The sequence below is a fragment of the Lodderomyces elongisporus genome, chromosome 1 (assembly GCF_030384665.1).
Source record: "Lodderomyces elongisporus chromosome 1, complete sequence".
In the NCBI taxonomy this organism is placed as follows: Eukaryota; Fungi; Ascomycota; class Pichiomycetes; order Serinales; family Debaryomycetaceae; genus Lodderomyces; species Lodderomyces elongisporus.
In genome coordinates this window covers 3,395,260-3,410,195 of record NC_083673.1, presented here as the reverse complement: position 1 = coordinate 3,410,195, position 14,936 = coordinate 3,395,260, and the positions used below count along the sequence as shown (strand labels likewise).

The 14,936-nt window shown below is 37.4% G+C and overlaps 6 protein-coding genes across 6 annotated transcripts; all 6 read right to left on the bottom strand. All coding sequences in view use genetic code 12, as the record gives it.

Annotated features, from left to right (window-relative positions):
- Positions 1-715: 715 nt before the first annotated feature.
- On the bottom strand, positions 716-3,442 carry STE11 (ATP binding; the record flags this gene model as incomplete). The annotated part of the gene is made up of 1 exon (XM_001528693.1): positions 716-3,442. One exon carries the CDS (start codon positions 3,440-3,442, stop codon positions 716-718), a length of 2,727 nt encoding a protein of 908 aa, XP_001528743.2.
- A 760-nt stretch (positions 3,443-4,202) lies between these two features.
- DCR2 (Phosphatase dcr2) lies at positions 4,203-6,377 on the bottom strand (the record flags this gene model as incomplete). The annotated part of the gene is made up of 1 exon (XM_001528692.1): positions 4,203-6,377. One exon carries the CDS (start codon positions 6,375-6,377, stop codon positions 4,203-4,205), a length of 2,175 nt encoding a protein of 724 aa, XP_001528742.2.
- Positions 6,378-7,288: 911 nt separating this feature from the next.
- On the bottom strand, positions 7,289-7,627 carry PVL30_001231 (uncharacterized protein; the record flags this gene model as incomplete). Its single annotated transcript, XM_001528691.2, has 1 exon — positions 7,289-7,627. The coding sequence occupies one exon, from the start codon at positions 7,625-7,627 to the stop codon at positions 7,289-7,291; it is 339 nt and encodes a 112-aa protein (XP_001528741.2).
- A 1,211-nt stretch (positions 7,628-8,838) lies between these two features.
- Positions 8,839-11,022, bottom strand: PVL30_001230 (uncharacterized protein; the record flags this gene model as incomplete). Its single annotated transcript, XM_001528690.1, has 1 exon — positions 8,839-11,022. The coding sequence occupies one exon, from the start codon at positions 11,020-11,022 to the stop codon at positions 8,839-8,841; it is 2,184 nt and encodes a 727-aa protein (XP_001528740.2).
- Positions 11,023-11,579: 557 nt separating this feature from the next.
- Positions 11,580-12,590, bottom strand: RPL21A (60S ribosomal protein L21A; the record flags this gene model as incomplete). The annotated part of the gene is made up of 2 exons (XM_001528689.2): positions 11,580-12,051; positions 12,580-12,590. The coding sequence occupies 2 exons, from the start codon at positions 12,588-12,590 to the stop codon at positions 11,580-11,582; spliced, it is 483 nt and encodes a 160-aa protein (XP_001528739.2).
- Positions 12,591-13,366: 776 nt separating this feature from the next.
- RPS9B (ribosomal 40S subunit protein S9B) lies at positions 13,367-14,710 on the bottom strand (the record flags this gene model as incomplete). Its single annotated transcript, XM_001528688.2, has 2 exons — positions 13,367-13,932; positions 14,704-14,710. The coding sequence occupies 2 exons, from the start codon at positions 14,708-14,710 to the stop codon at positions 13,367-13,369; spliced, it is 573 nt and encodes a 190-aa protein (XP_001528738.2).
- Between the last annotated feature and the right edge of the window lie 226 nt (positions 14,711-14,936).

Sequence of the window (14,936 nt, the reverse complement as noted above, 5' to 3'; positions counted from 1 at the left end):
GGCAAGACAGAAAATAAAGGAATCAAAAATAACATGACTGACGAAATCTTTAGAATACGAAGAAAAGAATAATATAGCTTTCAGCCATTGTATCTTTGCTGCCAATAATGTTAATTTGCAAATTATTAGTGGGGAAGGGAAGGGAGGGAAATAAATGAGAGCAAAAAATAGACATTTGGCTACAAAGAACGCCGCTTTGTCAAAAATCAGCAGATTCTTTTATAAAACAAAACGTTATACGTTGTATCATACAAACGCAAGAATATATAAGTAAAGCACTGTGAACTGGTATGATGGACTACTAATGGGGAAATGGAAAATTTAGAGAGTTTAAGTACCACTCACTGGTTATGAAAGTTTCAGTTGCCTTAGGTAATAGCAAAAGCGAAAAATCAATAAAAAAAAAAAAAAGAAAAAAAAAAAAAACAATAGGACAAAAGTTGCACAAACCCGCGGCAAAATCAGGAATCTCGAGAAAATGTCATACTCTTCTCGCATTAAAAGAAGTTTTAAGGAAAAATACAAACTGTAGGTTGTTGAAAGAAATAGAGTAAGCGTTATTGGTTTTGGACCTAGAAACAGGTATGGTCCTGGGTGGCTAAGACCAAAGAGCTATTGTTAATGTTTTTTCTTCTACTTTTATACTTCCTCCTTTCATTCTTTGTAATTTTTTTTTTTTGGTTCTTTTCCTTCTATTTACTTCTACTCCTTATTTCTATTGTTTCGACATAATCAAGGCATTCAAAAATGGATCAGCGAGTAATTCAATAGCATCTGGTCTTCTGTCGTAATGCAACTCAAATGTTTTCTCCAAAAACCGCTTGGCCTCTATAGTGCACCACTCAGGTGACTCTGGAGACACGTGGTTTCCAATCTTGAATAACGCTTGCATTTGACTCAAGTTGGGGAAGGGATGCTTACCAGTAAACATCTCTACAATCAAACAACCAACAGACCAGATATCTGCTTTTTTGGTGTACGTGGTTTGTTTCACTACTTCAGGTGCCATCCAGAATACCGATCCTTGGAGCGAGGCACGTTTCCCTGTTCTCTTAAAGTCTTCATCTTCCTCATCAATCGTGCTGACTTTTTTAGAAATTCCAAAGTCTCCAATCTTTACTGTACCTTTAATGTCAATCAAAATATTGGCACCTTTGATATCTCTGTGGATAATATCCTCGCCATGCAAGTAGCTCAACCCAATCAATACTTGACGGATAAAGTTTCTAATCAATGGCTCTTCAAAAGGACCATACGAGTTAAGCATTGTTTGCACTGAGCCACCTGGGACATACTCAAGAAAGATGTTCAAATATTTATCATCGGTTTTGCTTCCAAAGTACCGTACGATATTTTCGTGATTCAATTCTTTTAATAGCATCATTTCCCGCTCTTGCTCCTCCATCACTTTCTTTTGAAGAGGGTCATTCTGAAATGCTATTTGTTTCGTATACCGACCAGGTTTATTTGGTGACCTTGGAGATCCATCAACATTATTGGGCGTGGTACCTGCACTTGCACCAGCCTCTGCTGCTGGATGCAAAGGTATCTGTTTCACGGCCATCAATTCACCAGTGTATGGATTCATACCAAGATACACAGTACCAAAACTTCCTGAACCAATCTTGGCACCTTTCAACCAATTATCTGGCACATTGTTATCCGATTCGACACTAAATGCTTGTGAGACATCTCCCAGCCCATTGTAGTATGCATCATAATCGTCTTCTTCATCCTCAGAATCGCTGGCTTCAAGTAGTTCAATGGTGGAATGTCTGTTATTTGCTGCCTGGTTGTCGCTATTGCTGGCTAATATAGATATACGTCTAAGCGTAGTCCCGCTTCCAATACTCTTGTTGCTGACAAATGATTTTGCATCAAATGCAAGGGCAGCGGCAGGTGTAGAGGAAGCTGCCACATTAGCAACAGGGGGAAGGGCGGAAACACCTCCTAAACCTCTTGGGCCATTCAGTTGCAGTTGTAATCCCAAACGCGGTGACGATGAAGACGAAGGAACATCGGAAGTGATATGATTGTGACCAACAGACGAAGGCTTACTAAAAATACTCATTGTATCCAGTGAGTTGACAGCCTCGTCAATGGCATTAACATTGCTCATCATTACGTCCCCCACAGTCCGCTGGCCTCGTCGAATCGGGTCAATACCTATACCACTAGAAGCATTTCCACCAGACGAAATACTCAAAGCCCTTTGAGAAGCTGCCCCCGTTGAGCCACTCATCATGGAGAATCTACTCAGTGGCAATCCACCAGCACCAGAGGTAAAGGCTCCTGGAGGTAAATTAAAGCGTCTGCTCAATCTTACACTGTGTCTTACTGAATTTTTAACAGTTTGTTCCAAATCTCTTTGTCTCGTATCAGGAAAGTATTCAGCTAAATTCGACGAAATCAACTCACTAGGAGGCCGTTGACCAAAGAAATTTCGCAAGTTTCTCCTTTGAACATTGGGCTTGTGTTGTGCCATTGTTGCAGCTGGAGCTTCAGAATTAGGCGTTCCAATTCGCAGCTGGTCTGCAGATGTCGAGCCAACTGTGGCACCAGCTGCAGCACCAGATACACCAGCACCTGTACCAGATATTGCTAGTTTGTCGTATTTTCTCATTATTGCCAAAGATGTATCTATCGCTGTTTGCGTAGGACTTTCATTTCTTGGAACTAATATCAATCTGTGCTTTTCCATTCTATCGGGGGAGTAACAAATCGTCACCAATTCAACATCGTATAGCATAACCACTGCAGGTTCAAAATTGGCATATATGTTTCTGTACTCTATGTTGTGAGTCGAATGAATATAAGTATCAAACTGTGCATCCTCCTTTTTGAACCCTAATTTCTTCAATACTTTTTTCTTTATGGCCTGGGCATTGAAACATCCCGTAACATTGACTTTTTTCAAACTTCCATCTTGTAATATAAATGTGATGTTTTTGCTTGAGTCATTCAATGATGTGCTGCTAAAGCTTGCATTCCTCTTTGGCGTTGCTGACTGGATTAATGTCCCATCCCCTGGAGAATCCACACCTCTACTAGAACCGTTCCCTCCAATACCATTGGCATTACCTCCAACAGCACTCCCAGAAGCTGACACCGTAAGCTCAAGATTAAGTTTCCGATACAATTCATTAACATCAATATAGTGCTTCAACCTTTCTGTTTTTAAAGTTGCAATTGCAATTTCCAAACGAAGTCGATCCCCTAGTCGTTCGATTCCCAATTCCTTAAGGCTATTGGTGTCTAGTTCTGGAAGTAAATCCATAGTGATTCCGTTGTCAAGAAATCGCAGAAGCAAATGCTGGCAGTTGGATTTTGTGAGCCATGCTTTGAGCTCCTTGACATCTGTTTTATTATTAGCAGCGGTGCTGGTGTTGGTGGTGCTCCCGAAACTATACTGGCGCTCGAGCGCTTCGATTTGATGTGACATTTAGTTTTTAATAGGTATGTTTAATGACAGAAAAGGATGAGGAGTATTGTTAAGATGAAAGAGGTATTGAAAAGGAAAAGAAAAGAAAATATTAGTTTTCGACGTGACAATATTAGTGGAACAAAAATATAAAATATGGCAGTTACGTATAACTTAGTGGTATTGCTTGGACATATCTTTTGGTAAACACTCTCCAGTACGTGTCGTCAATGCTTCTTAGTGTCTCCGCTATTATTAGTTGTGTGATCTTCATTATAGTAAAATTCACAGTACGTTAACTTCTTAATAATCAAAAATGGATTTTCGCGCTTGGGGAGGAAAAGTAAGGGGTAGGGGTAGAGAGCTAGAGACAGGTGGAGAGACAGAGAAACAGAGAAACAGAGAAACAGAGAAACAGAGAAACAGAGAGAAAGAGAGACAGAGACACACATACAGAGAAGTGTACTTACTTGGTTCCACCCCTTTAACCATTACCAAAATAACAGCTATTAATTCTCTTTCGAGCTCAAAGTTGTTAGATTGAAACTAAAAAAGAAAAAGAAAAACGATAAAGATCAAATATAGGAGTGTATTTCCAAAAAAATAGTTGGCTTTTTTTAATTTAAAACTCTAATCATTAAAATTCAATCTAAATTTGACATTTTTTTTATATATGCACACACATACAAATATATGTATGTGTTTATAGAAATAAAAGATTGCACACATATCAAGCACAGAAATCAGACCAAGTTACAGTATTCAAAAGTCAACGGGTCCCCTACCAATTGACTACATTACCACCAGTCACTAATATCTGCTCGTCGATTATTTTCTCAGGCTCAGCTTCGGTTCTCTTCCACGTCTTAATCTCACCCTTTGCAGTGTCTAATGCAAACACTCTAAGTCTTCGAATGTAGCCACCATAGCCTCCATAACCTCCTAAACCAACACCACCCCCATAGCATAACCAAATCTTGTTATCACCAGCATCACCAGCATCACCAGAATCTCCCTCTCGCTTTTCTTGCCTCGACTGCAACTGCAGTTGCTTTTGGTCCATAAGACAATAGTCATTGCAATGATCATGGCCAATACCAATCGCTTTAACGCCAAGTTCTTGGAAAACATCTCTTGCACCTGTATTATAGCGCGGTGCCGTTACCCCCTCGCGGTGCTCGCCAGTCATGGGCTGGTTAAAGTTTTTAAATTCGGGTATCGGGATATGGAAAAAGGCCATTGATAAATGTGTCCGATTTTTCTTCTTTTCTTTTTTCGTCTCTTGATCTACTTCCTTCACGGTTTCCTTCTCAAACTCTGCAATTCCATCCCTCAACGCTGCGCCTTCCTCTTTCATGTACATCAATTGATTAGGCTTGATCCAGTCATAACCAGGGTATACTTTGGGGTTTGAACTATATGCGTGAGAGTCAACAAAGTAAAACGACAACGCTACGGATGTCAGAGTTTTACCTTGCACGGATACAACATAGTTACCGAATCCATCAATCTCCTCTGGACCCATGGCGGCAACACTGTATGGCATGTTGGCGTAAAGCCCCATCATTTCTTTGGCTCCTAATGATCCTTCGGCATCATGGTTTCCCATGACTATAGCAAATGGTATTTTTCGCTCGATATATGGACTCAATGCTTTGAAAGCGGATGTTTCAGAATCAGGAGATGTCGAACCGAAAACTTGGTCACCAGTCAATACCACCATATCAGGCTTTTCAACATCAAGTACATGGTTGATAAACTTTAAGGTCCTTGAATCAGCTTTGCACCCAATTGCCGAGCTTGGTGGTTGAGGTTCAAGACACTTTCCGTACCCGGTTGAGAAGTGGAGGTCTGCCACTTGAAGTATTTTGAACTGATCACCATTAATTTTCAATGGTGTGTTGTATTTCTTTTTGTAATCAAGTTTAGGTCCACGTCTAAATGTAAGATGTGGCGCAAGCTCTGTTGAAATGGATATGTCTTGGATTGGTTGTTGGATTAGTTCCCAGTTTGGTCGAGGGTCAACGGCTTCTGGGCCAAATAACAAATCAATTCCGTTAATTGCTTGTTCGTTATTGTGGCTTCCATATTGAATCCATACTCCATTGAACTTGTAAACCCAGCCTTGTTCTTTAACCTGTTCCATCGTTGGAATATCAAGTTGATTCATTACCCCACTAGTATCGAAATTGTGTGACTTGTCATCATTTCTTTTGGTTTTTCTTTCTCTTTTTCTTTTTCCATTTTCATCAACATTGGTACCTTTCACTTCTTTCAATTTGGGTTTGTTCTGATCATTCTGGGTGTTTTTTCCATCTTCTTTTTTTGGATCCTCTTCATTATACTTTTCAGTAATTTCATTCTCAATAATCTTGCCCTCGTCTTGTTTAAACTCCAGTTGAAGTTTGGCATCATATTTCAAATTTTCAACATCCTTATCCTTATTGAACTTATCGATAATTTTTTGGGGCAAACGGTGAACATTTCCAGGGATATTGGCATCGGCCTTTGCATCGCCAACAACAATATCAATAACAACAGTATCATCGATAATATTTTCTCTAATTAAATTTTGAAATTCCTTGTGCTCAAGCTTCTTTAAAGATAAGATTTTTTTGTGGAACCATAATTTGCCCAATCCCAAGTCCTTCTTTACCCTCACCCAAGAACTTCCATATGAGGACAAATCCCCAAATTTACCAGCGCTGGGTTCGGGTTTGCCACAGTTTGGGTTTTTGTAATTCACAATGTAGCATTCTCTTATTGCTATATCAATAATGAATGAGTTAGAAGGGGGCTGGAAGAATGATGGGGCAGCGCTTGAAAAGTAATCAAATGGTATATATTCATTAATCTCGATGATTTGGTGCTTGTTTGCAATGAGTAGCAATGTTGTAGCAACACCCAAAAACACGAATAAGTAGAGAAACCCCCGAAGAAACCGTTTAGGTAGCATAATGATGTGTTGATATAGATAGTGCTATAGTGCTGAAGGTATAAGTAAATTAAAAATAAAAATGAAAATACAAATATGGAATGACTGAGAGGGGGGGTGACAGAGTGTATTCCAATTTACTCTAATTTATTCTAATTTATTCTAATTAATCGAATCGAATGTTGAGATTGTAAATTCCAGCTGAAGTAAGGATAATCCTTCTTTTGTGTCTAATCTCCATGACTCGCGGTTTTTTTGTCCTTCTTCACGTTTTTCTTTCCATCATTTAGACACAGAATAGGGATCAGGACGGATTTAAAGGTTAATAAACTTTAGAGCAAAAAAAGATAAAATAAAATAAAATTTTAATTAATTAAACATGAAAAGAAAAAATATACAACTGAATAGTAAAGGAATAGTAAGGGGAGAAGGAGGGGGGAGAAGGCAAAGAGATAGACAGATCCGTATAGGTAATACTAAGAGCAAGCATAAAGTAGTGGAAGCTAGGACTTTTGATTAGGCAAAATGATCGGTTAAAGAGTTATGTTACATAAAACTAGGATTTAATCTTTCTGAATGGAAACACTATTGTCATAATTGATATAGTCTACAGAATCATAACATCAAACTCAATTGCTCAAAAAGTCAACTGCGTGTGTGTAATATATACATATATATATATATGTATATGTGTGTGTGTGTTTTATTTTGTTTCATTTATTTCTCACCTTGGATATAATCATTTCTTTCAAACATCACATAGTTTGTTGCTCGTTCAAAGCAACCATGTGAGGGTTCTTTCTTTAATTCCATAAATTTCCATATATTCATTTAGTCTTTTGCTCGTTCTCTTTCTCTTTCCCCTCTTTACCTAAACACGCTTGTTTTCTTTTTTTTTTCTTCACCTTGTTCCGTAGCATCTTCTTTAATCACTAATCATTCTTCTTGATTCTGGCAGCAGCCAATTCTTCTTCTCTCTCCTTTGCCTCTGGCTCAACATCTGGAAATGAGTCAGCATCAAATTTTTGGCCTTGCTTTCCAGGCTCCAAAATAGCTTGGTCAAATGCCTTTTGCTCTTCTTTTTGCTTTGCCTCTGGCTCTACATCAGGAAAAGTGTTTGGATCCTTATGTTGTGGCTGATGATCTTCTGGATGGACAACAGCGTGTGGTTTTGAAAGTTTCGACAAGGGGACTTCCTTGTTACCAACTTTAACCAAGATTTCATCAGGATTTCTATTTTCAAACCTGATATTGTCCTTTTTTTCAGCCATTTGTTGTTGTGATCCTTGTGTTTGTGTTGCAATTGGTGCAGATGGGTCTATGTCCTTAATATCAATTGAATTGGAATCTTTTGAAAAAATCCACTTGTACAAGAAGTAGAAGGAAAGAAGCAATAGAGCGTTGAATAATAAGCGATTCATTCTGAGAAAATAAAGTGATCTCCCTTTCTCTTTCTCTCTCTGTTTTCTTTCTTTTTTAAACTATTTTTATTTATTTTTATTTTTATTTATGATTTTTTTTTTTTGGAGTTTCTTCTTAAGCTTTTGGTACTTTGCTTCTTGGTGGCAAAGGTTCAACAGTGGGGTTAATGTAACGTGTACTAAAACTTTGTTACTCCGTTTTCTTTAATGATCTAGCTAAGCTCTTCAAATTCCAAATTTCTTTCTTGCTCAGGTCTCTTTCAAATACTTACAAAAAAACAGAGTGTACTGTATCTTGAATTCTTGTCTTGAGTGCTTGTCTTGAGTGCTTATCTTAAGTCTTTTTTTTTTTTTGGTGTGGTGCTAGTTGCTTCGTGCCGTGTCCTTTTTGGTTCTAGTAGCTTCGTGCCTGGTGGTTAGTGAGTAAGAATGGATAGATTGCTTTGGAAGAACAAAGGAGTATTAAACAGGTCTTAAGGGGGGATGTAAGAGAGCTTAAATGATAAAATAGAAACTAGAAAATAGAAAAAAGAGAAAGACAAATAAAAAAAAAAATTGCAAGAACAATTTAAAGAAGTCTTTCCTCTGCCAAAGCCTTCCACCCAACCTTCACCATTATCACCAGTCTTACCATCACTTCAACACTTACACTTACACTTACATTGACATTCATAAATTGCCATATCCATTCCCTTTTCATTTTATTTTTTTTTTTTTAATTTTTTTTTTCCCACTTTCTTCTTTCTATTCTTCTCTATTCTACTTATGTTGATTTTGTACCACAAACCAAATTGTTTTTTTTTAAAAGAGTTCACAACCAATCAACCATTGCCATGCTGTCACTTGTTGTTCTTATCCTTTCAAGAATGGGAAAAATCAAAACAAATATTTAAGGAAAGAGTGCAACTATAGGTAAAACCAATCTATATCAGTACAAATATGCAAAACAAAAGAAAGAACAAATACTCAGAAACAGAGAATTAGAGAAAAGAGACAGAGAAACGCACGTCCATGCAAATATATACACTTGTCATAACTCGATTCAATCAATATATATTAAACTAAAAATGGGTGTCCTTGGGAGTATTTACTATGCCTCCGCCTCCAGTACCTGCACCAATACCTGCACCAATACCTGCGCCAGTACCTGCACGAGCAACATTTGCCCCGGTTCCACTTATACTATCGGGGATAGCAGGAGCACGCAAGTTCATTGCATATATCATAATCCATAATACTATAATGTGCAAACACAAACAATAGGCAAAGAAAACCATCCTCGTCGACCTAGTGGCCAATACTGCCCGCGTTATAAAAATGAAAAACCTCTCCAACGGCGATAACCTAGAATTGATTCGCTCCTGCTCCTTTATTCTAAACTGCTCAATAGGATGCAATTTCCGTTCATACTCTTTTTGGTATTGTATATCATTATTGCTTTCCAAATCAGCATTTGCATTGGGCTTTGGATTAAGAAATTTCCTACCACTTGATGTTGTGGTAATATTTCTCGTACCCGGTGTTTGGAAAGATTGTAAATACCTACCTCGTTCATACAATTCCTCATTGTCCTGTCGTAACTTGTTGATTTGTCTCTTCATATCGTTATTGGCATTAAACTGCTTGCGAAGTTCTTCTTCAAGCTCGGTGTTTTTTTCTCTGAACCGGTCTCTCTGCTTGGTGATTATGGGAAGAATCGATGATGCATCATCATTGGGTCCATTATTTGTTCCCCTATCACTCGATTGTAATGACACTATACTTCCATTGCGTCCACCACTTGACCTACCACCCATCCGGCTAGTAAACCCCGAGATCATACTACCACTATCATTGAACCCCCAACCATGTGAACCAGACTCTTGGACATTAGCAAGATCATTTTCCAACTTCTCATTCAATTGTCTCAATGATTGGATCTCCTCTTCCGAGCGTTGCAATTTTATATTCAACTCATCGACGGCATTAGTCAAATCATTGTGTTCGGCTCTAAACCGTGCTAATTCTTGAGTCATGGCTCTATTCCTTTCAATCACTATGGAATCTAATTTTGCATGATGCTTTATTGTGTCATTCTCACCAACTTTGTCAACTTCGCCATCCTCATTATCTTCGTTATCCTCACCATGCCCAAACTCGATTTGTCGAAGTATATGTAGCTCATGTTTGATTTCCTCGTAATCCGAGGTCTTTTCAAGTTTTGTTTTCAAGTTCTTAACTTCTTGTGCAATAACACTATTTTCTCTACTCAATGAATCAATCTTGGAATTCAATTGCGACGAGATTTGTTCCTTTTGGTTCCGTATTTGGTTCAAATTTGCTACCAATAACATATTTTCACTCTCAACCTCACTGACTTTTTGATCACATTCACTCCGCACAACTTGTATCTCATTATCATTCTTTGTTTGCGCAATCTCATGCCTCAATGTTTCGTTTCTCTTTTCCAATTCATAGATTCTCCTCTTGGACAGCTCGGCATCCCTTCGAACCATATCCAACTCTGCTAATACAGATGCCGAGGCTGTTTCGTAGTTAGTGTTGTCATGACCTTTACTTTGATTATCAAGACGTCTCTCCGTCACTTCATTAGAGGTTCTCAACTCTTCAATCTGCTTTTGTGCTGTGCGAAGCTGCTCCTCAAATTGTTTTTCTTTATCTATCCAATTGGCCTCCTTTTCTTCAAATAAGGATTTACATTCATTCTCCTTTGCCTTGACTTTAATGCTCAATAACTCTGCAGCTTTTTGTTCATTCAGCAAAAGACGTTGCTTTAGTTGCTCATAATCTGCTCTCTTTGCCAATTCTTCTTCAGCTTTGGTAAGACTTTCTTTTAATGCCATTGCTTCTTTACTTTCAACAACCGAATCAAGAGATAATTCCATCAAGGGCCGCGGGTCAGGTGCCTCAGCCATCAATCTATAAATGCCAAAAAAATAGTTTTCAACATTCTTGTTCTTATTCGTAAGACTATCAATTTCATTTTGGTAAAGTTTCAACAATGATTTGATCTGTTCAAGTTTCTTTGAATCATCTAGTTTGCGAAACTCTTTTGTCTTCGAAGCCAAGTTCTTCCTGCTTAGTAGAGACTCTTTTTGATACTCCTTGATCTCTACTCCTTGTTCGTCCAACTTCTTTTGAAGCGATGGCAAGTCAATCTCTACCCATGTTTGTAACGCTTGTTCAAAGACATTGGATCGAGGTTCGGCATCCGCGTGTCCGTTGCTTGTGTTATCACTGCTCATAGTTGATTGACAAATGTACGACTAATGAATGCCTTCAACTGTTAACAGTTCTCGTGGAGACTAATAATTTCTCGTTCGATCGCGGTGTCAAATATATTTTGAATCGCGCCCGCAATATTCTCAAACATAGCCAACACATGTAATGAGAAGTTGCCTTAAATTATTACAAAACCATATGTTCAATGTCTGTTTTCTATGTGAATGATAGACGAACATGTACTCACACATTCATTCACAATACATCAACTACATACATGCCCCTCTAATCTCTATATGTCTTTCTTCAACACACTCTCCCTCTATTTCTTTTTCTCTTTCTCTTTCTCTCTGTCTATCTGTCTGTCTGTCTGTCGCTCTTGCTTTTCTAATTTTATTTCTGTCTCTATAAAAGCTACAATCGTAAAAAGGTTTACTTTATCAAAAGTTTATTCATCTATACTGTTCTCAATATAAACAAAATATATGAAGGAAATCGTACAGGTGTTTGTGTGTACTTGAGTACAACTATTTGGGTGTAAGATAAATGGTGGGACATGAAGACAAAACGAAAAACCTGTTTAAATGAAAGTTTCGTAAGCAACAGGAGCCAAAGTTTGTGGAACGTTTTCTGAAGCAGCAACAACTCTAGCATCTCTTGGCTTAGCAGCAGCTCTCTTCAAGTTAACGTATTCACCGTTAGCCTTAGCTTCTCTCTTCTTGGCAGCGTTGGTCTTGACTCTGTTCAAGAATTCTTGACGACAAGCAGAGTGCTTAACGTGCTCAACTCTCAAGTTGACTCTCTTTTCAATGTATCTGTTTCCAACAACCTTGTTGATGATAACACCGACGGATGACTTGGTAACGTTGAAAATAATACCGGTCTTACCGTGGTAGTACTTGTGTGGCATACCCTTTTGGATAGAACCGTTAGCCTTGATATCAACAATGTCACCGACTTTGTAGACCTTCAAGTATGTGGACAATGGAATAGCACCATGCTTCTTGAAGTCACGTTGGAAAGCGTAACGAGTACCTGATCTGTAACCACGACTATAAGAAAAAAAAGAAAATTGTTAGTATAATTATCTCTAAAGAAATATGCTAGTCATGTTGTTATAAAGCTTCTCGTTGCATATTTGATGCTATTCTGGGAAAGATAACTGTGAAGAAGTACAGGATCCAAGTTATATTGAATGACAATAATAAAGTCAACTCCACCTAAACTTAATTGAAAGGATCAGGATATATCATGAATGTTGCATTCTGTAATAAATATTTTCTCTCACTTTACAAACTCCATGATAAACAAGTTTGACCAAGGAGACTCCCCATTTTCGTAAAGTCATTCATAGTGTAAGTAAAGACATCATTAATTCATTCGTTGTTTGCACATTTGGTTTTTTATAGTATACTTGTTGAATTATTATCATATTGATCGTTAATCCTTCCTCCTTCAATTTTCCCTTCAAAGCTTTTTCTGTTGCTTCTTTATGCAATCAAATCTTACTCAAAGCTTCAATCATGACTCCAGCTGATATTTCCGTTGTTTCGCTTTGGTTCACTTGGTATTTCACATACGATTTACCCATTTTGTTGTTGTTGTAGTACTATCTATTATATCAAAGGAGGGACTTTGGTAGATTTCCTTAAGCTGAAAAAATTTCAATATACTCTATTTCGCACAGACTACAAACTTCTTTTTCGCTCGCACCAAATGCTTTTGTGTACTATATGTTGATTTTTTTTCCTAATAACTAGTGACCCATCATAGTTAGTACAGTCTCATTATAAAATATAATAAAAAGAGAAAAAAGAAATATAACTTGCTACCATATGCGTCACGTGGTAGAGCGTGTGTGAGAACAAAATTTATTTATTATACCACTACATTTACTATGGTAGAATCTCGTTCGGGCTATAGCCCTATTGACGAGCCTCAAATTGTGACTTTAATTTTCAACTTCTGATTACATGTTTTCTGTAGGTCTTAGAGGTTTAATCATCTTTATACCCTGTCGTCAGTGGCTGCTTAACAGGACCATTTTGCTATTCTCACTTTCCTCCCGTCTTCTCTCTGACCGCTATTTCTGAACTAGGCTCAGATGATTGGGGGGGGCATAGATCTACATTTGGAAAGTAAGACTAGAGTGTAATATTCGAAAGATAGATTATGATCGAATTATTCGAGATCCAATATTAAAATAAACGCCAAACAAAAATAAATAATTAACAGTAATTAAAAAAAAATCAAACATTACAAAGTACAGGGAGAAATGAAATTTTGGTAGAGTGGGGATCAAGATTAGTATTATACACAAAAAGTATTCAAACTCTCGTATCACTAGTAAGAACTGATGGATCAGATTTACTCTTCCTCTTCGTCTTCAGCACCTTCAGACTTCTTGTTTTGTGACTTTCTCTTGTTTCTACCTGGTCTACCACCACCGTATGGTGAGGTTGGGGCAAAGTCAATGTGTTTTTGTGAGTCCAATCTGACAGTGAATGATGGGACATTGACAATTTGTCTACCAACGGCAATGTGTCTTTGGGAGATCAAGACTCTGGCGTGGTGGATGGATCTAGCCAAACCCAATTTGAAAACTTGAGTTTGCAATCTTCTCTCCAAGAAATCTTCGATTCTCAAAGCCAAGACATAATCCAACTTCATCTTGTCTTCAGACAAAACACCAACTCTCACCAATCTTCTGATCAAAGCATTACCTTCGAACAATCTCTTTGGGTCCTTTTCATCTCTGGTCAACAAGTCACGAGCAGCTCTTCTAATCTTGGACAATTGGAAACCAATTCTGTAGATTTCTCTCTTGTTCTTTAAACCGTATTCACCAGCCAATTTCAATTCAGCATCCAAACGAGCTGATTCGTATGGTCTAGCTGGGGTAGAGTAAGTCTTTGAGTAAGTTCTTGGAGCACCTATAATAACTTAGTTAGCATCAGGAAAGAAAAAATTGTTCACGAATAATCAAAAATAAAAGCAAAAAATCATAATAAAAAGATAAGTAAACGTAAAACATAAAACGTAAAACATAAACAATCATAAACACAAGGAAGTTCGGGGTCGACTACTACAGCCCTTGTGAAACAAAAAGTTTGGTCAAAAAAAAAAGAGAAATGCATTACAAAACCTTCATCAAACGTTGAACCATTTCTTTTCAAATCATCTTCTCAACACGTGTATTTTGAATTAAACGTGTGAGAAAAAAAACACAAATGCAACGAACAACCTTTTGATTTATATGTCTACACATAAATCATCAAAACGTTTGTATGCAAATATGAAAATTCAGTTCTTTGTCACTTTGACAAGGAACTAAAAAAAAAATTGAAAAGAATTGGAACAACAAATATATAATTTGATGCTCTTCGTGACTGAAGTGTCGGGAGTTCAGTCACGATAAGAATAAGGTTTGTAGCATTCTCTGATTGACTTATGTCTTGTCTCATCAAAGAAAGGAGGACCCGAACCTCAACGATCAGGAAGCACTACTTGGTTGATCTAAATTCTGCTATCCAGTTTCAAGACTTTTTGGGTAGAACAAAAGAAGAAAAAGAAAACCAAGTAGTTCTGAAACCGTTCATATATCAATTTTTTTAAGGAGTAAAAAAATAAAGATACTTTGGCATGTATTTGTTATGAAAGTATGATTAGTACTTTTTATCAAATAAAGGTTGATAGTAACATACGAGGCATGTTTGGCTAATGGACTTGTTAATGATTATTAAAACAAAAGAAGAAAAAAAGGAAAAGAAAGAAGAAAAGTAGGAAATGGAAGTGAAAAATTTATTTCTGAAAAACTTTTTTTTGAATACGCTCACTGAAGCTGGGTAAAGCGAAGATGAGAAATAGAGAGAGAGAGTGTGTGTGTGTGTGTGTGTGTGTGCGTGAAAAAAAAAAATTCTTCAAAAAAAAAAAACAC